General features: G+C 45.5%; 2 protein-coding genes across 2 annotated transcripts; one reads left to right on the top strand and one right to left on the bottom strand.

The window, feature by feature from the left end:
- Positions 1-806: 806 nt before the first annotated feature.
- alg2 (ALG2 alpha-1,3/1,6-mannosyltransferase) lies at positions 807-3,266 on the bottom strand. Its single transcript, XM_014150463.3, has 5 exons — positions 3,129-3,266; positions 2,559-2,730; positions 2,325-2,462; positions 1,996-2,163; positions 807-1,824 (listed from the first exon to the last, which is right to left on the bottom strand). Exons 2-5 carry the CDS (start codon positions 2,727-2,729, stop codon positions 1,078-1,080), a joined length of 1,224 nt encoding a protein of 407 aa, XP_014005938.1. The 5' UTR covers position 2,730; positions 3,129-3,266; the 3' UTR covers positions 807-1,077.
- Positions 3,267-3,571: 305 nt separating this feature from the next.
- Positions 3,572-11,685, top strand: sec61b (SEC61 translocon subunit beta). Its single transcript, XM_045712923.2, has 4 exons — positions 3,572-3,710; positions 4,359-4,456; positions 6,594-6,701; positions 11,133-11,685. Exons 1-4 carry the CDS (start codon positions 3,708-3,710, stop codon positions 11,218-11,220), a joined length of 297 nt encoding a protein of 98 aa, XP_045568879.1. The 5' UTR covers positions 3,572-3,707; the 3' UTR covers positions 11,221-11,685.
- The last annotated feature ends 8,562 nt before the right edge of the window (positions 11,686-20,247 follow it).

Genomic DNA, 20,247 nt, shown 5'->3' with positions numbered 1-20,247 from the left:
TAATTCCTCTGCTCACTGAAACATTGACTGAACACACACACGCGTAGTCACAAACACGCCCCTCTACTTTTCCGCTCCTCTCTCGGTGGCATTGCATTTGCAGTGGGTAGATAGGAGTTGGATTTGGAGTGTGTGTGCGTGTGTTGGATACCTGGCCTGATACACACCAGTCTGGTACAAAAGAGAAAAAGAAAGAACTTGACAACAAAACAAGCAGACTTGGTAAACTAGATATGTGTCCTCTGTTTTATTAAGACTTGAGGAATGTCAATAAGAGCGCTTCTAGAGGCCAGTAAGACTGACCAGCAGACAGCATGACCTTCTATACTGCACACACACACACACACTCCTAATAACCAACACACAGCATCATCTCCTAATAACCCAGAGACAGACAGCAATGTACAGGCCAAACATTCCCTCATTGTGAAAAGTAACTAAGGTCTGAAAGGACAGAGGAAGTGGCAAACATCCTGCTGATCGATCTGTGGCTGCCAACTGGCTAATGGCGCTCGGTGGCATGCGCAAACACACAGCAGCCCGTCATCACACTACAGATCCATCCTAGTGGTTTTGAAGCTCTTGGTCATTAAGCCCTTGGTCACCCCCTCACACACACACACACACACTTCTAGAACCAAGGGCCGGTGCTGGTATTGTTACGAGAGGCCCCGGGGCAGTATGGGTAAAGTCGTTACTCTTTTGTTAATTGGAGCGGAGATTCCATCCCTCCATTCCCTCAGCAACCCCTCCTGGGGGAACAATGACTAATTGTCCAGAGTCCTCCTCAGTCAGCGCACCTCTACATTACACCCCCCTCCCCAGTCTGTCCTCCAGTCCTCAGTAACCGTATTTTATCCCTACATACCTAGCCCATCCACCTCTACCTGGCTACAGCTGCAGTAGGATGAAGTTGCACCAATGAGATGCTGATCTCAGGTCAGTTTTCCATTCTTTGGTTAGGATTTAGGCTGGGATTGAGAGAAGGTAAGCTGATCTAGATGTGTCTAAGGGCGACTTCTACCGAAAGCTGCTCCGCTAACGCACCCCAGCCCAGTCTCTGCCCCAGTAGAGGTGTCACTGGGTCAGCCTGAGGATGTACCCGTGCAGCTGGTCTGAGAAGGCCTCCAGGGAGAACTTCTCCTGAACCCGCCTCCTGCCGGCCTGGCCCATGTCCCTGCGGAGCTGGGGGTCTCTGAACAGCTTCTCCATGGCCAGGGAGAAGGCCTCAGCCGTGGGCTCACACAGGAAGCCCGTCTCCCCGTCACCTACACTCTCCAGAGGCCCTCCAGACCTCACAGCAATGACGGGACAGCAGCAGTACATGGCCTCCACTGGCACTATCCCAAAGTGCTCTCTGCTGGGCGTGTAGAGAATGCCTGCGCTGCCCCGCAACAGCGCCACCTTCTGGCTGTCTGAGGGAGAGCGCAGGAAGGTGACAGAGTCCTCTACTCCCAGCCGTGCTGCTAGCTCCTTCAGCTCAGCGTAGTGCTGGACGTTCTCAGCAACACGGTTGTCGTACCCCCCTGCCACCACCAGGTGGAGTCCTGCCTGGTCCCCCGGGGCGAGGCGGGTCTTCAGGGAGGAGAGGCCCTCGAGGGCCAGACCCAGGCTCTTCTTCCTCTCATAGCGGTTCAGAGACAGGAAGAGGCAGGACACGCCTTCAGGGATCAAGCCCCCCAGACCCTGCTCTAGCTGCTCCTCAGGGGGCCGGTCGAAGCTGTGTGTATTGAGGGAGGGGTAGAGGACGTCAGTCTGGACCCCATCCAGGGTACGGAACGTCTCCCTGAAGACCCCTGCGGTGAAACAACTGTTTACCAGCACCTGGGACAAGAAACAAGAAGGATCAGTCAGTGATATCTCATCAACAAGGTCAGAGGAGAGAGATCAATTGGGAAAATCAAAACTAGTTTCCATTGAAATTAAATGAATGAAACTGTTGGTATTTTGTACTCTTAAGATCTAATCCTTCTTTCTCTGGTTCTATACTCTCACCGTATCAGCCATGCCAGTGGTGAGTTCCTCCAGTCTGTCTATGGGGGCGCGGTAGAGCTTTTTCAGAGCTGAGCCTCTCTGGGTCAGGAGCTGGTCTGGGAAATGACAGTAGAACAGAACCTTTTTCCTCTGACGAGACAACCTCAGGACTGGGATACACACGGACACCTGTAAGAGGAGAGACTAGGGTTGTATCTACTACAATCACAACTACAGAAAAGTCAAGGCAAAAAAGACTAGTGTGAAGGTGAGAGTCAAAATGAAAAAAGGTAATGGACTGAGTTATGCTGAAGTGAAGAGAAAAAAAATGTTGACGGTGTGTCACCAACCTGATCACAGAAGACCACGTCGTACTCTGCTCCACTGAGGAAGACCAGGTAGAGAGCTACGTAGATCATCCTGAGGTAGGCACACAGGGCATGCAGGTACCCAAACACACTGGTGGGCAACCAGTCACCCACACACACCTGGAGATGACAAACAGGGTCAGATAGGAAAACAATGCGAGTGTGTTTGTGTGTGTTATAACACTGTTATTAGATTACACTGTTATTGACACCCACCACGTTCAGGTCTGGGTCCAGTGTCTCTGAGAAGCAGTGTGTGGGGTCATGGTGGGCCGTCCAGATCTGAACACTGCAGCCGCGAGAGCATAGAGCTACAGCTGCATCCACCACCAGCCTCTCTGCACCACCTATACCCAGGTCTGGGTGGAGAAACACCACCCGCACCATCCTGGAGGAGACAGACAACATGCTTAAAGAAGCCTGATGACACTGACAGGTTGACAGGTGCGTCATCAACATGGGGCTTGTTCAGAAGGTTCAGACAGTATTAATACATTCAATACAACGTTACAGAATGGAGGACATTGTTGACATGGCAGAGAGGTGGATTGTTTAGTCTACAATGACACAACCCATAGAACGTTCTCCCGTTGAATTGGCTAAGGTCCATAACATCAGCTAACCGTGATGTTGTTGAAACAGACAATAGATATCTCTAGCTGACAGCTACACTAAACACAGTGAACATAGAGCTTATATCAACCTGAGAGTAGCTAGTATCACAGAGACCAGCTAGTATGCATTCGTTACTAATTCAGTGTGGACGTTGTCTGTCATAAACTTTACCTTTCACTCCTTGATAATGCAGTCTGTCCAACTTGCGTCCAGGAAACAGTGGTCAATTTACGAACACTAATATGCAACTGTGCCTATTAATCGACATGATGGCTCAAATGTTCAATTTATTTCCAACGGCAAATCCCCCTGTGTTGAACCAAAATGGCGTCAGATGCCACCCTCTGGAGCACGTCGCTTCCTATGAGACACGTCACCTATCTCGGCACGAACACTTTTCATTTGCCTTTCGTTCAAACTCCAAAATTAGATTAAACAAATTAGAAATTAAAGTACATTTTTTAAAATAAATCATTTTTACCATGAGATTATATATTAATCTATAATTTGTAATAAATTGAATCCGTTAGATGTCAATTATCAGCTGTCTTGGATCAGGCTTGACATAGGACACCTAAAATGGTCCTTCGTTCTGTAATCGTGTCCTTTTTAGACAAGCGTCATCTTTCTTGGATTCCTTCTGAAGTTGTGGCGATTTGTGTACAGCACTGCTGCCCATTTGACGTGGACTTCAGTTAGAAGAACAGTTGAGGTTTTCTTCTTTAGCTGAACTATAAAGTGCAACTTAAAATGGTAAGAATTGTATAATTTTTCAAAATAATTTATATTGTTGTACACCTCTAACTTGGCTTTAGCCAACTGACTAGCTACCTTACTTTAGCTAGCTAGCTCTTATTCAATTTAGCTAGGCATAACCGAGACATTCAATTAGCCTCTGTTAGCAAGCTAACCTAGTAGAATTACAGGCATGATGTTATAGATTAGTCTTATTTAACATTGCTGTTTTATATTATAATCATTCTTTACCGTCGAGGTGACTCAGGTTTAGAAGCCATCTAAGGTAGCCAGCTAGCTAAAGTTAGGTTAGTTAGTATGATGATCCATGATCTAGTTGTAGACGTGGCTATTTTTCGAATCAGCGAATCTTTATTCTGTTATGTGTAAGACAGCCAGACTATCACAAACAATCATTGCAATGACATGATCATTTAGAAATTTCAGTTGAGTACGCTGTTCATGGCGCTTAAGGGTACTCATCGCTGCTATAGAGGGCCTCTAGTAGTAGCTAGTGTGAACTCCTATATATTATGAGGAAGTTATTTGTGATTATCATTTCAGAGAACCCCACATCCAAAGTGGGTGAAATCCAATGGTTACATTTCTGTTTTCTTCTGTAATCTTAGTATTTTGTGTGTTTTAATGTAACTGTCTCTTCCTCAGCCTGGACCAGCATCAAGTGCAACTAATGTCGGTGCAGGGAGCCGATCCCCCAGCAAGACAGTGGCCCCCCGCGCAGCAGGATCCACAGTCCGACAGAGGTAATAATAATCATTTATTACATTTCTATAATCTCAAAGCGCTTCAAAAACAAAATACCAATACATCATCATGGTGCATGGCAGCAAGAGCCACACAAAACCCCACCCAACGCAGAAGGATCTACAACACACACCAAGACTCCAGTCAGACTCAAGACATTACATACTGGTACCCTTAACCACCCCCAAGCATCAACATTACCACCTAGCTCCAACCTATAACACATGAGTACATTACTAAAATAAACTACATTTTAGGTAGACTAGAGGATGTAAAATGATTTGGGACCCTCCCCTTCCCCCTATCTCTCTGATGACATAATACTGTAGGGAGAGTGATGGTGTTTAGATATCCCTCTGTGAGTAGATAGCACGAGATAGATGTTGGTGCTTTAGGCTTAATCAGTATGTAATCAGAGCCTCGCTGTCATCATCATCATTACCCATTACTACCTTATCCCTCATTCACTCATTACCTCATTTAGCCCCCTTTAATCTCAGCTGATGAATCACTACATCAGGACATTAACTACTGGAGCTATTCTGAACACAAACTGCTGTAGTAGAGGGAGTTAGGTACTGTAGTACTTCTACCTCAGACAGCAGTGTTTCCCCTACATTCATTTAGCAGCGGTGGCCCACTGCTGCTAACTCGTTGCCATGGCTGGGGGGGGGAAAAGTATCTTTTTTATTATGTGTATATCCAGGGGTCACATTAGCTTTTAGAAATGTGCATTTTCAAAAAGCGGACTAACAAAGAATCAGCGTTTCTTTAAACCACTTCACCTGTTTTGTATTGAAAGTTGAGTGTTTTCTTTGGATTAGGGGCGTGCAACTACTTTTACTTCACACAAAATGCATTGGTTTAACACATTCGGCAGAAAATTGTTTATCAGATGTCAACAGAAGTGCAACGCTATTTGGCTAGCAGCCACGCGTAAATTGGTTTACAGTGAAAAAGCAAGGTATTTTTTGCAAAAACTATGCATGGCCATATTTCTAATGTTTATAGGAAATGTAGCTGGCTGGATTCTTTCTAATGCTTTGTTTTGAAGTTAATCTTGTATTTTAACTGGCTACCGGAGAAAAAACACACCGGAGAAAAGTATCCTACACATCAGTCAGAGCTGTCTGGTGATCCTATTTTATTTATTTTTATTTCACCTTTATTTAACCAGGTAGGCAAGTTGAGAACAAGTTCTCATTTACAATTGCAACCTGGCCAAGATAAAGCAAAGCAGTTCGACAACATACAACAACACAGTTACACATGGAGTAAAACAAACATACAGTCAATAATACAGTAGAAAAATAAGTCTATATACAATGTGAGCAAATGAGGTGAGATAAGGGAGGTAAAGTCAAAAAAGGCCATGGTGGCAAAGTAAATACAATATAGCAAGTAAAACACTGGAATGGTAGATTTGTAGTGGAAGAAAGTGCAAAGTAGCTAAATAAATAAATACAGTAGGGGAAGCGGTAGTTGTTTGGGCTAAATTATAGATGGGCTATGCGCAGTGATCTGTGAGCTGCTCTGACAGCTGGTGCTTAAAGCTAGTGAGGGAGATAAGTGTTTCCAATGACGAGAGCAAAGATATTTCATCAGTGGAGTGCAACTGAAGCACGAAAATTATCCTTTTACATTGCTGATTTGGAGCGAACCCTGACTGAAGCAGGGAAGAATTTACAATAAGCATTTAAGATCTGCGTTTACAAAATGCAATAAGAAATATTTTTTCTGCATTTAAAAAAAATAAAAATAAATTCTGTGTAAAACCCCCCCAGAATCCTCCGTCACCCCCCGCTACCCAAGCCACCACTGCTGGAAAAAAATCCTGCAGGTAGCACTGGACAGTGTCTGTGATTTTTGTCATTTCACACAATAATGTTATGGGTTCAGATGGCTTAGAACTGCAGTCACTGCAGAGTCAGTATTTCCTACAGCCTCTGTGTTTTTACATCTAACCATCTGAGACTCAGGCAGAAAAGCTGTCAAAACAGGAGCAAATGAAGGTTCATTGTTTCAGTGTGCAGGCAACTCTGTAAAGGTGTGACTGACAACCTCATGTAAATAGCTTGTTCTCTCTTGTATATGATGTTATAGCTCACATGTTGTCTCGTATGTGTGATGTCACAGGAAAGCAACGAGCAGTGGCACACGCAGTGCAGGCAGGACCACAGCATCAGCGGGTGGCACCGGGGGCATGTGGCGCTTCTACACGGAGGACTCACCAGGACTCAAAGTGTGAGTGTATATACACTCACACAAAGGCACTAGGATTCCTTCAAATGCACATGCACACATATGTATCTCACACACACACACAGAGAGTAGGTATGTACAGTGTTTATGAGGAAGAGCATGAATGTTTAATGGCAGTAAATGAGACTTGGGGGGACTGAGGCTAAATGCTGATCAGACCCCAGGGTGTGTATGTTCCTGGAGCCCCCCTGCCCCCCATCCCCTTACAGACACCGTCAGTTCAGCTCCACACTGTTCCTAAACACTGATCAACACTCCAGCTTTCTAAGTCTGGCTGCTTTCTGACGGTCAGGCCGCTGTTCTGACTCCTGGTCACAGTTCTAGACTGGGACCACTACTGACAACGGTTAGAGATCTCCTCTACTCCACACAGTTCCAGTTGTCCTGCTGTAGTTACTGAGGGTGTTGCTCCTGTAGTCCAGGACAGACGGTTGTACGGTGGTGTGTATCGAGCGTGTGTGTGTTGAACGCTGGTCTCAGAGCTTCATTAAGATCTACTCAGAAAGGTCAAGTCAATTACAGTCTTCAGGGAGGAGGGGGGTGGTGTTGGTATGGTAACACTCTCCCCCTACCTTTCCACTTCAGGGATGGCGCACCTCTTCTCATCAAATCCTCATCAATGAATGCAGAAACACAATAGGACCACATCTCTACTGGCTCCCAGGCAATGTTTCCCCTAGAATTGATCTAGATGGGGTGCAGAGGCACCCACATCTGCCAGAATGGAGATTTTCAATGAAAGCAATTTGACCAGTTGAGAGCAGAGGGTATCAGTGCTAGACAGTTATGGGAGGCCTGCCCCACCTCAGTAATGCTAGGGGAAACACTGGTCCCAGTTTAATGGTGGTAATTAAGCAATAAGCCACGACGGGGTGTGGATCATGGCCAATATACCGCGACTAAGGGCTGGTCTTACCCACGACGCAACGCGGAGTGCCTGGACACAGCCCTTAGCCATGATATATTGCCCATATGCCACAAACCCCAAGGTGCCTTATTGCTATTATAGACAGGTTACCAATGTAATCAAAGCAGTAAAAATAAATGTTTTGTCATACCCGTGGTATACGTTCTGATACACCACGCCTGTCAGCCAATCAGCATTCAGGGCCTGAACCAGCCAGTTTATAAGGCTGGTTTGAGCTCCATATAAACCACCTGTCTGACAGACAGACCACAGCCAAACTAGTACACCACCAGGGTTTCTGTTAGCTGGTAGTAGCTGACTTTTGGCGTCTTTAAGTCCAGAAATAAAATTGGCCCCGGCCAATTGTCCAGGAGAAGAAAAAATCCCATTACGAAATAATGCTTTTTAGCCTATTTATTTATTGATGGAAATACCAGTCGATGGAAATACATTTGACTCGTCATGCTTATCAGTCTATAGGTTAATTTGCATAATTTAGTGGAATAAAATTGGCTTGTGTACAGTATATTCATTGTCCTTATCACGCGTATAGTCTTCCAGTATACTGATGGCCTTTATCACGCGTGTAGGCTTACCGACGGCCTTTATCGCGCGCGCTGGCTTACTGACGGCCTTTATCGCGCGCGCTGGCTTACTGACGGCCTTTATCGCGCGCGCTGGCTTACTGACGGCCTTTATCGCGCGCGCTGGCTTACTGACGGCCTTTATCGCGCGCGCTGGCTTACTTTATCGCGCGCGCAGGCTTACTGACGGCCTTTATCGCGCGCGCAGGCTTACTGACGGCCTTTATCGCGCGCGCTGGCTTACTTTATCGCGCGCGCAGGCTTACTGACGGCCTTTATCGCGCGCGCAGGCTTACTGACGGCCTTTATCGCGCGCGCAGGCTTACTGACGGCCTTTGAGTGGAAAATCTGTCAGTGAGAGCTGCTGCTACCACATCTCAAACAGCAAAAGGCAACGGAAGGCAGGCTTCAGCACGTCACACACCACTTTGCAATGAGCTGGAGGCAGTAAGCATTTTGAAAACATTTACTTAATTGTTTGAAACCTGAACGTTTTAATACATATGAGGCATGTTTTACCTTGCTTCAAAGAAGCCTAGTCAAAATCAGATCATATCTGTGGAGGCAATTCCTTTATATCAACTTTCTTTCGTTGTCCAGTAGCCAAAGACACAATCCTAGTCATATTATCAACCCATGTAGTTGTTATATATTAAATCTCCCCTCTCTACATTTCTACCGGAATATTTTCATCTGTCACATGAAACCGCTGCATTTGACAATGGTGTTCTCATGCTGATTGAATTCTGGAATGAACATTTGTGCGCAGCCTACTGCCTTGTGTGCATTGCTGCGCTGTAGCCTATGTCTACTGGTTGTATGAATTTGGGATCCATCTTTCTACAACTGTCTGGAAGAGTCTGTCTGGAAGAGTCTGTCTGGAAGAGTCTGTCTGGAAGAGTCTGTCTGGAAGAGTCTGTCTGGAAGAGTCTGTCTGGAAGAGTCTGTCTGGAGAGTCTGTCTGGAAGAGTCTGTCTCCACAAGCTGACCAATAGAATGGGTAAACTAATAGATTGACAGGCTAGTGATGTTGGTTACTCGTCTTGTCTGAGGAAAGTCAGTGTGGACAGTTATTCTAACCTCTTCAAAGTGCACATCAACATTAGGTAAGAAGGAGTGCACGTTGTTGCTCTGTTTAATATGAATGACCATATTTTAAATGGGATTCCAGTCATTCTGAGCACCGTGGGTGGACGCCCTAATCCACTTACTCACCCAATGCATATGGGTCCAGTAAATTTCAAATGTTTCCTAATGGAAACCCTGTACAACGCTACGTCCCAGGCTACTTCTCTCTCTCCTGCTCTCTCACTAAATATTCAAAAGTATGTGGACACCCCTTCAAATGAGGGGATTTGTCCAGCACGCAGCCATGCTATCATAGACAAACATTGGCAGTAGAACGGCCTTACTGAAGAGCTCAGTGACTTTCAACGTGGCACCGTCATAGGATGTCACCTTTTCAACAAGTCAGTTCTTCAAATTTCTGCCCTTCTAGAGCTGCCCCTGTCAACTGTAAGTGATGTTATTATGAAGTGGAAACGTCTAGGAGCAACAACGGCTCAGCCGCGAAGTGGTAGGCCACATAAGCTCACAGAACGGGACAGCCGAGTGCTGAACCACTTGCAACACTCACTACCGAGTTCCAAACTTCCTTTGGAAGCAACGTCAGCACAATAACTGTTTTTCGAGAGCGTCATGAAATGGGTTTCCATGGCCGACTAGCCGCACACAACCTTAAGATCACCATGCGCTATGCCAAGTGTGGCTGGAGTGGTGTAAAACTCACCACCATTGGACTGGAGCAGTGGAAACGCCTTCTCTGGAGTGATGAATCACGCTTCACCATCATCTGGCAGTCCAACGGACCAAATCTGGGTTTGGCGGATGCCAGGAGAATGCTACCTGCCCGAATGCATGATTCCAACTGTAAAGTTTGGTGGTGGAGGAATAATGGTCTCAGGCTGTTTTTCATGGTTTGGGCTAGGTCCCTTATTTCCAGAGAAGGGAAGTCTTAATGCTACAATGACGTTCTAGATGATTCTGTGCTTCCAACTTTGTGGCAACAGTTTGAGGAAGGCACTTTCCTGTTTCAGCATGACCATAACCCCATGCACAAAGCCAGGTAGATACAAAAATGATTTGTCAAGATCAGTGTGGAAGAACTTGACTGGCTTGCACAGAGCCCTGACCTCAACCCCATCGAACTTCATTGGGATAAATTGGAACGCCTATTGCGAGCCAGGCCTAATCAACCAACATCATTGCCTGATCTGTTTGGAAGCAAGTTCCCGCAGTAATGTTCCAACATCTGGTGGAAAGCCTTCCCAGAAGAGTGGAGGCTGTTATAGCATCAAAGGAAGCGACCAACTCTTAATTTTCATGATATTGGAATGAGATGTTTGACGAAAAGGTGTCCACATACTTTTGGTCATGTAGTGTATAGCTCCACAAGGACATACTGGAGGACCCTCAAACTCAACTCTGGACCTGGAAGCCAGTTCCACTGCATTTATTTAATTGTTCCCCTCTAATCAGGGACTGACTTTAGACCTGGCACACCAGGTGTGTGTAATTAATGATCAGGTAGCACAGAAGCAGCAGCTCTGTACCTCGTAGGGTGAGAGTTGAATACCACTGCTGAAGAGGATTGGGCCAGTTTGGGATTGTGCCACTGTTTTCCGTGTGTGTGCAGAGTAACCTGTGTGTCGTCTCTCCTCAGTGTATGGGTGGTAACCTGTGTGTGTCGTCTCTCTAAAGAGGTCCGGGTGGTAACCTGTGTGTGTCTGTCATCTCTTCTCTGTGTATGCATAGTAACCTGTGTGTGTCGTCTCTCCTCAGTGTAGGGGTGGTAACCTGTGTGTGTCGTCTCTCCTCAGAGGTCCGGGTGGTAACCTGTGTGTGTGTGTCGTCTCTCCTCAGAGGTCCAGTACCAGTGCTGGTGATGAGTTTGCTGTTCATCGCGTCGGTCTTCATGCTGCACATCTGGGGGAAGTACACCCGCTCCTAAACCCCGCCCCATGACCCTTCACCCTCAATCCCTGACCCTGCGGCGCAGCTTCTTAACACATCAGACCTGGACCAAACAACCAACCAACCTGAACCCCCTACAACACTACTCGCCTGGCCCGGCGGGCGGTACAGCCCCAACCTGTCTGGTGTTCTCTCAGAGCAGGGCCGCAGTCCAGTGTCCAACTCCAACTGAACTGCAGACCAGCACCAGTGTGTTGACCCTGAGCACAGATCATCCAGGACTGAATCCTGACATGACTCCTACTCCTCTCCTACTGGCTGCTGTAGGTCCTATTGATGACAATGGGTGATTCATCTCCAGTAAGGATCGGGCACCTGGTCCCCTCATCAGGACTTCAGTCAGCATCTATATTTTTCAGCCTGAATTGGAACCTGTAGATGTTAACATCATTTGGACAACGTTTTTATTGTGATATTGTACAATAAATGGACTCAAACAGAATTTGTGTGTTGGATGTCCATATTAGCCTTTACACTCTCTGTAAAACTGCTTCATGCAAATCCCTGATCGTTGATTGGCTGTCGGGATACGTTGTCTGCTGCTGCTCTCTAGTGTTGCACTGATATTGGACCATGTCCCAGAACTCATATACTGTACACTGCCTTTGGCAAAGTGGAGCTCATTTAGGGTGGATCAATCAAAATATCCATACCAGACAATTACATGGCACCGTATACCTTTTGTGCACATACTGTATGTACCAAGGGAACGCTTAGGTTTCATAGACATCTTTTATATTAGGCTTCTATTCAAATGAGCTATTAATTGAAGCGTTACCCATGGTATGTGTATGTGACAGGTGTGTAGGTTTCCTGCCAGGTACAGGCTGTATCAGGTATGTTCAGGGGAGCACCAACCTTTTTCAAACCGCTCCTCAGGGACCCCCAGACATTTCACCATGTTGTAGCCCTGAACCAGCACACCTCATTAGTTAGTCAAGGGCTTGATGATTAGTTGACTCCGGTGTGCTAGCTCTGGAACACTTCACGGTATGGAAAGGCCTGGGGGTCCCTGAGGAGGAGTTTGACAAAGCTCGTCTTACACCAGGGTTTCCCAAACTCAGGCCTGGGGTCCCCCTGGGTGAACCTTTTTGTTTTTTCTGCTGGCCCAACACAGCTGACTCAAATAACCAACTCATCAAGCTTTGAGTATTTGAATCTGCTGTGTTGTGCAGGGGCAAAAAATAATACATGCCCCCAGGGGGGGCCCCAGGACCTAGTTTGGGAAACCTTGCCTGGGCAGCATTAGAATAGCATCAACCCAAGTCTCTCACACACACAGGAAAAGAGGATATACTGTAGGTCACTGTATAGTAACAATATAATAGCCATAAGCTATGGCTGACCATAAACGTGATATATTCAAAGCACTGTACGGTCCATTACAACTGACTTTATTACAGTGGTGAAGAACCCTTCATCCTCCTCTACCTCTTTCTCTGGGAGGACGGGCTCATACTAATAGATGGAATGGTATTGACACACATTTGTATTAGATACCATTTCGTTCACTTAATTCCAGTCATTATTATGAGCCGTCCTCCCCTCACCAGCCTCCTGTGGAGAGGAGAATAAACATAATATGCTATTTAGAAGACGTTTTTCTCCAAAGATGATGTGCATTTAATTTGTTTATTTTACATACGGATGGTCCCGGTTATCAAACCCACTATCCTGGCTTTGCAAGTGCCTTGCTCTACCAAATGATCTGCAGAGGACTACACAGGAGAGGGAAATATAAAGTGACTGTGATCTCTCATCCTCTCTTCTCTTTGGTTCCTGTCATCCTCTCCCCTCTCTTCTCTTTGGTTCCTGTCATCCTCTCCCCTCTCTTCTCTTTGGTTCCTGTCATCCTCTCCCCTCTCTTCTCTTTGGTTCCTCTCATCCTCTCCTCTCTCTTCTCTTTGGTTCCTGTCATCCTCTCCTCTCTCTTCTCTTTGGTTCCTCTCATCCTCTCCTCTCTCTTCTCTTTGGTTCCTGTCATCCTCTCCTCTCTCTTCTCTTTGGTTCCTCTCATCCTCTCCTCTCTCTTCTCTTTGGTTCCTGTCATCCTCTCCTCTCTCTTCTCTTTGGTTCCTCTCATCCTCTCTCTTCTCTTTGGTTCCTCTCATTCTCTCCTCTCTCTTCTCTTTGGTTCCTCTCATTCTCTCTTCTCTCTTCTCTTTGGTTCCTGTCATCCTCTCTCTTCTCTTTGGTTCCTCTCATCCTCTCTTCTCTTTGGTTCCTCTCTTCTCTTTGGTTCCTCCCATCCTCTCTTCTCTTTGGTTCCTCTCTTCTCTTTGGTTCCTCTCATCCTCTCTTCTCTTTGGTTCCTCTCTTCTCTTTGGTTCCTCTCCTCTCTTCTCTTTGGTTCCTCCCATCCTCTCTTCTCTTTGGTTCCTCTCTTCTCTTTGGTTCCTCCCATCCTCTCTTCTCTTTGGTTCCTCTCCTCTCTTCTCTTTGGTTCCTCTCATCCTCTCTTCTCTTTGGTTCCTCTCTTCTCTTTGGTTCCTCTCATCCTCTCTTCTCTTTGTTTCCTCTCCTATCTCTTCTCTTTGGTTCCTCTCATCCTCTCTTCTCTTTGGTTGTATTTGGTACCATTCCACCTACTCCGCTTCAGCCATTACCACGAGCCTCTCCCCAATTAAGTTCCACTAATCTCCTGTGGTGGCTTCATACACACGCTATATATTCACACTGAATAGGATGCTGTCTATCAACTCAAAGCTGTGAGATCTGTTGCTCTTTGCTCGAGACACTAATACAAACAGAACAGAAAGACCATGAGGACCACTCACTTCTAGAACAAAGACCACTCAACTCTCCAGGCACGCCAAGACTATGCACTCACACAAAAAAGACAGCTCACTCCCTCACACAAAGACCACTTACCACTAGGATAGCTGAAACCACTCATACTATTTGTTGTGTGCAAGACAGCTGGTACGTTGGACTTGTGTTATGAATGTCGTCCTACCAGAGGAAGCTGGTGGGAGGAGACATAGGAGGACGGGTTCATTGTAATGGCTGCAATGGGAATAAATGGTTTCCATGTTTGTGTTTGATACCGTTCCGTTGATTCCATTCCAGCCATTACAATGACGGCCTTCCCTATAGCTCAGTTGGTAGAGCATGGTGTTTGCAACGCCAGGGTTGTGGGTTCGATTCCCACGGGGGGGCCAGCACAGAAAAAAAAATGTATGAAATGTATGCATTCACTACTGTAAGCCGCTCTGGATAAGAGCGTCTGCTAAATGACTCAAATGTAAATGAGCCGTAATGAGCCCTTCCTCCTATAGCTCCTCCCACCAGCCTCCACTGAGTCCTACCTAGTTAGTCATATCTGTCATGTCTGTGCCTGTGAGTCTGGTGATTGTCTTCTCTTGATAGAGAGAGAGGTCTTGGTTAGCCAGGTGTCCATTCGGTCTTTATTCTCATTCTCATTCTCACTGCCTGCTGCAGTGACATTACCAGCCTGAAGGGGGCGCTCCAGACTACTGTGTGAACCTCAGTCACTGGAGGGAGACAGAAGGAGCCGTCTCTCCGCTCCTCACAGAGCTCTGCTACTGTAGAAGTCTTGCCACTGGGCACACACTGGTTGAATCAACATTGTTTACACATAATTTCAATGAAATTACGTTGAACCAACATGTAATCAACATTCAATTGAGTCTATTTAGATTCAATCATCCCATATTGTATTCCTGCTATTAACTTCTCATAAACAAGCTTCTCACTGGTCTGAAGGACTTTTGTCAGTTTATTCTGTCTCTCATTGCATCCTCCCTGTAATTGCACTAGTAACTGACTGCATTTGACTAGAGCTTTTGATACATAGAAACAAGATGAAGTGAGACTGTATGGCTGTTTCTCTGTGTCCACCTCTCTGTTCACTTCTGGAGTTCTGAGGACAGCATTCCCTAGATGACCATGCTAGAAAAGGACAAACATGGCTGTAATAGTGTAGCGTGGTGCTACAAACCTGTTTATCATGAATTACTTTTCTAATGAGTGTGGTTTAACTATGCAGGTTTCACTTCCTTCTCTTGACTGTTTTCATATTTTGAATTGTTGGCACGTGTGAGAATTCTGCACTTGACGATCAATCTATCGTCAGGGGCAGAATTCTCACACGTGCCAATAACTCAAAATATGAAAACAGTTGTCATGTACACACTAGCTGTCCAACAATCTCTTGTAGCTGCTGCTGAAGATAACACTGATGTGTGTTTCTGCCAGCCTGAATGCTGCTTCCTTGTGTTTAGTGTAGCATCTGAATGCTGCTTCCTTGTGTTTAGTGTAGCATCTGAATGCTGCTTCCTTGTGTTTAGTGTAGCATCTGAATGCTGCTTCCTTGTGTTTAGTGTAGCATCTGAATGCTGCTTCCTTGTGTTTAGTGTAGCATCTGAATGCTGCTTCCTTGTGTTTAGTGTAGCATCTGAAAGCTGCTTCCTTGTGTTTAGTGTAGCATCTGAATGCTGCTTCCTTGTGTTTAGTGTAGCATCTGAATGCTGCTTCCTTGTGTTTAGTGTAGCATCTGAATGCTGCTTCCTTGTGTTTAGTGTAGCATCTGAATGCTGCTTCTTGTGTTTAGTGTAGCATCTGAAAGCTGCTTCCTTGTGTTTAGTGTAGCATCTGAATGCTGCTTCCTTGTGTTTAGTGTAGCATCTGAATGCTGCTTCCTTGTGTTTAGTGTAGCATCTGAATGCTGCTTCCTTGTGTTTAGTGTAGCATCTGAATGCTGCTTCCTTGTGTTTAGTGTAGCATCTGAAAGCTGCTTCCTTGTGTTTAGTGTAGCATCTGAATGCTGTTCATTAATTCATCCTGTCAACCGACTCCAGGTTCACATGAGCTCCCAGAGATCGTGGCACCGGCCTTACACACACACACAGACACTGTCACAACGTCCACAGAAGGTGGCGCCTCTCCCCGATCGGGCGGCGCTCTGCCTACTAGCTGCCACTGATCTCTGTTTCTGTGTCATTTGGTGATGTCTGTTTCGGTTAGCACCTGTTTTGTGTTAGGTCATTAGTGGGGTATTTATTCTGTCTGTTTTAGTTGGGGTTTGTGCAGGATTATTTTCGTGTCGTCCTTTTAGTAGGTTGGGGATTTGTTTTTCCTCTGCCGCTGTCATTTTGGGCATTAGGGTTGCTGGGCTGCGTCCCGACTCTTTCTAGGATTCATTTTTCCTGTTGTTTGGAGTTTTGTTACCCTGCCTTGTTTTGGCTATTGTGGACTTATTCATTAAACGTGTGTTTCACGTACCTCGGTCTCCTGCTATTTAGAGTGGTTCCTGACAGACAGACACACACACACTCCCCCCACACCGGCCCAACACACTGTGGCCCAACACGGCACCATGCCAGAACTACTCAACAGAGCGATTAAATATGGAACACACGCCGACGCTCCCACAGCGTTACAACACCCAAACACGGCCGTCAACATGTGGAGCTCAGAACTCTCTGTGTGTCTGTATAGACCTCTTTCATTGTGGACCTCTTTCATTGTGTGTGCACGTGTTTGTGTTTGCGCATGCACACACACGCGTGTGTGTATCCATGGGGACCCATGTCACAAAGTAGGACTGAGAGCCAGGGTTTATTTTTGGTTGGTTGAACCCAACTCTATAGCTAAAGGTATTTTTAGTCAAGTATATAGGAATACTCTATAGCTAAAGGTATTTGTAGTCAAGTATATAGGAATACTCTATAGCTAAAGGTATTTATAGTCAAGTATTCAGGAAGACTCTATACCTAAAAGTATTTGTAGTCGAGTATTCAGGAAGACTCTATACCTAAAGGTATTTGTAGTCAAGTATTCAGGAAGACTCTATACCTAAAGGTATTTGTAGTCGAGTATTCAGGAAGGCTATACCTAAAGGTATTTGTAGTTGAGTATTCAAGAATATTTGTTGTCAGGTATTCAGGAAGACTCTATACCTAAAGGTATTAGTAGTTGAGTATTCAGGAAGACTCTATACCTAAAGGTATTTGTAATCAAGTATTCAGGAAGACTCTATACCTAAAGGTATTTGTTGTCAGGTATTCAGGAATATTTGTTGTCAGGTATTCAGGAAGACTCTATACCTAAAGGTATTTGTTGTCAGGTATTCAGGAATATTTGTTGTCAGGTATTCAGGAAGACTCTATACCTAAAGGTATTTGTAGTCAAGTATATAGGAAGACTCTATACCTAAAGGTATTTGTAGTCAAGTATATAGGAAGACTCTATACCAAAATGTATTTGTAGTCAAGTATTCAGGAAGACTCGGTACCTAAAGGTATTTATAGTCGAGTATTCAGGTAGACTCTATACCTAAAGGTATTTGTAGTCGAGTATTCAGGAAGACTCTATACCTAAAGCTATTTGTTGTCAGGTATTCAGGTAGAATGCAATGTACATTTTTGTGTAATTGTTTTACTCTTCAGCTGAGATTATTAAATGGTCTGAATATGATTGAGTTAAAAAAAAATATTCAGAGAGAGAGAGGTCAGGTTTCCTCTTCCTTTCTTGTTATTTCTCGCAGTCTGTGATACGGGACAGTCCCTAAGAAACACACAACACATACACACAACACACACGATGGAGGTAAGTTGTAAATAGGTCAGATGGGTTTTCTATCCTGTGTGACACACTGCCTCTGTGGTCTCCACATGGGGAATAAATGCTGTTGAAGACTTGCCCTTTCTGCCCTAACACACACACACACACACACACATACTCACACACAAACACTCACACACACACACAAACATACGCATCCCTGCCCAGAGCTGTTGCACAGGGTATACACGCAGCCGCACCCTCCCCCAGCCCTGGGGATTCCATGTCACTGTCCAACGCACCAATAGAAAAACAGACACAGTGGAGATGAGGGGGATCTGTACCAGTCATTCCATCAGACAGGAGCAGGAAAACCTGAGACAGTATTTTGCCACGTGTGTGTGTGTGTGTGTGTGTGTGTGTGTGTGTGTGTGTGTGTGTGTGTGTGTGTGTGTGTGTGTGTGTGTGTGTGTTGTGTGTGTGTGTGTGTGTGTGTGTGTGTGTGTGTGCCACTAACCCTTGTGCGTATTAAGGGATCATATGGTTGGTAGAGCGTGGAATGGCGAGGCGGCTGGCCGGCTGCTATTGATTCAGCTCTCTGATCAACAAACTCCTCAGGGACATGAGAGAGAGAGACAGAGATATATATATATATATATAGAGAGAGACAGAGATATATATATATATATATATATATATATATATATATATATATATATATATATATATATATATATATAGCGAGAGAGAGAGAGAGAGAGAGAGAGACAGAGAGACAAAGAGACCAGAGTGTGTGATAGTTCAAGCGTTGTAGAAGAGTGGGTTGTTCATTCAGGCGGTTGGTCAGTCAATCACTTAGTCAATCAGTCAGTCAATCCGTCAGTCACTCAGTCAGTCAGTCAACCAGTCACTTAGTCAGTCAGTCAACCAGTCACTCAGTCAGTCAGTCAACCAGTCACTCAGTCACTCAGTCAACCAGTCACTCAGTCAGTCAGTCAACCAGTCACTCAGTCACTCAGTCAACCAGTCACTCAGTCAGTCAGTCAACCAGTCACTCAGTCACTCAGTCAACCAGTCACTCAGTCACTCAGTCAACCAGTCACTCAGTCAACCAGTCACTCAGTCAGTCAGTCAACCAGTCACTTAGTCAGTCAGTCAACCAGTCACTCAGTCAGTCAACCAGTCACTTAGTCAGTCAGTCAACCAGTCACTCAGTCAGTCAGTCAACCAGTCACTCAGTCAACCAGTCACTCAGTCAGTCAGTCAACCAGTCACTCAGTCACTCAGTCAACCAGTCACTCAGTCAGTCAGTCAACCAGTCACTCAGTCACTCAGTCAACCAGTCACTCAGTCAGTCAGTCAACCAGTCACTCAGTCAGTCAGTCAACCAGTCACTCAGTCACTCAGTCAACCAGTCACTCAGTCAGTCAGTCACTCAGTCACTCAGTCAACCAGTCACTCAGTCAGTCAGTCAGTCAGTCAGTAGTCTGTTAGTAGTCTCTCTCAAACAGGTGTCAGGTCTCCTCTCCTAGTGTGTGTACTGTAAGGAACTGTTTCCAGAGAGAATATGTCTCTGGTATTTGGCCTGTTTGAGTTTGTTTACTGTAGAATAATATACCATCAGGCTGGCCCTGGGGTCACAGTCACGTAGATATGGTCAGTGGGGGTGCAGAGTGTGTGTGTGTGTGTGTGAGAACCCCAAATCCTTCTGATCCGGTCCCCTCCTGTTCTCAGGGAGCGGTGTGAGATGCAGACTCAGCTTTGGCCCTCTCTACTCTCAGAGTGTGTTTGTGTTATTCCTGTCTGCTGGAGGGTCCAGAAAACACCAGCAGTATGAGGAGTGTCCAGCTGGCAAAAAACACACGCGTACACACACTTAGCTTTCTGAGAGCACAAACACACTCAGATTTCTGAGAATGATACCAGAACAGATCAGCACACTGTGCATGGCTTTTATTTCTTCTTTATATAACTGCTTTAATATCAGACAACACAAGACAGGCACCTGATCTACTCCGGTGATTGACAATTACTATTTGTCTTGTTATTCCTTCCGCTCTTCTCATGGGTTGATGTGATGTCTCATGGCAGACTCAGGGCTGGATTTAATCCAGAGCGCCAAAGATCAGCATTGTAGCGCGGTTTAAATTTAAAGGGAATTTTTGATTGAGCCGACATATGCAGCGTTTGCTATAAATGCAATCATCATAGAACGCTTAACCATTGTCTTAAAAATGTAAATCACGCTACAATGCTGAATTCAGGGCTACCAGTGGTGTAGTGGAGGGTAAACACAAGTCAATGCAGTTTACCTAAATGTTTTACTTTTTGCACGGCAGTTTACCCACCTTTTGCAGAAAAAGGCTTTGAAAGTATAGAGAGCATTACTTTTGTCACCGCGACCGTCAGAGTTTACCCACCAATTGTTGTTACCACTACATTACTGGGTGCTACAGATTGAATCCAAGCCTCAGTAGGG

The sequence above is a fragment of the Salmo salar genome, chromosome 05 (assembly GCF_965601325.2).
Source record: "Salmo salar chromosome 05, fSalSal1, whole genome shotgun sequence".
NCBI lineage: Eukaryota > Metazoa > Chordata > Actinopteri > Salmoniformes > Salmonidae > Salmo > Salmo salar.
Note: the sequence above shows the minus strand (reverse complement) of the source record. Positions and strands in the feature narration are given on the sequence as shown.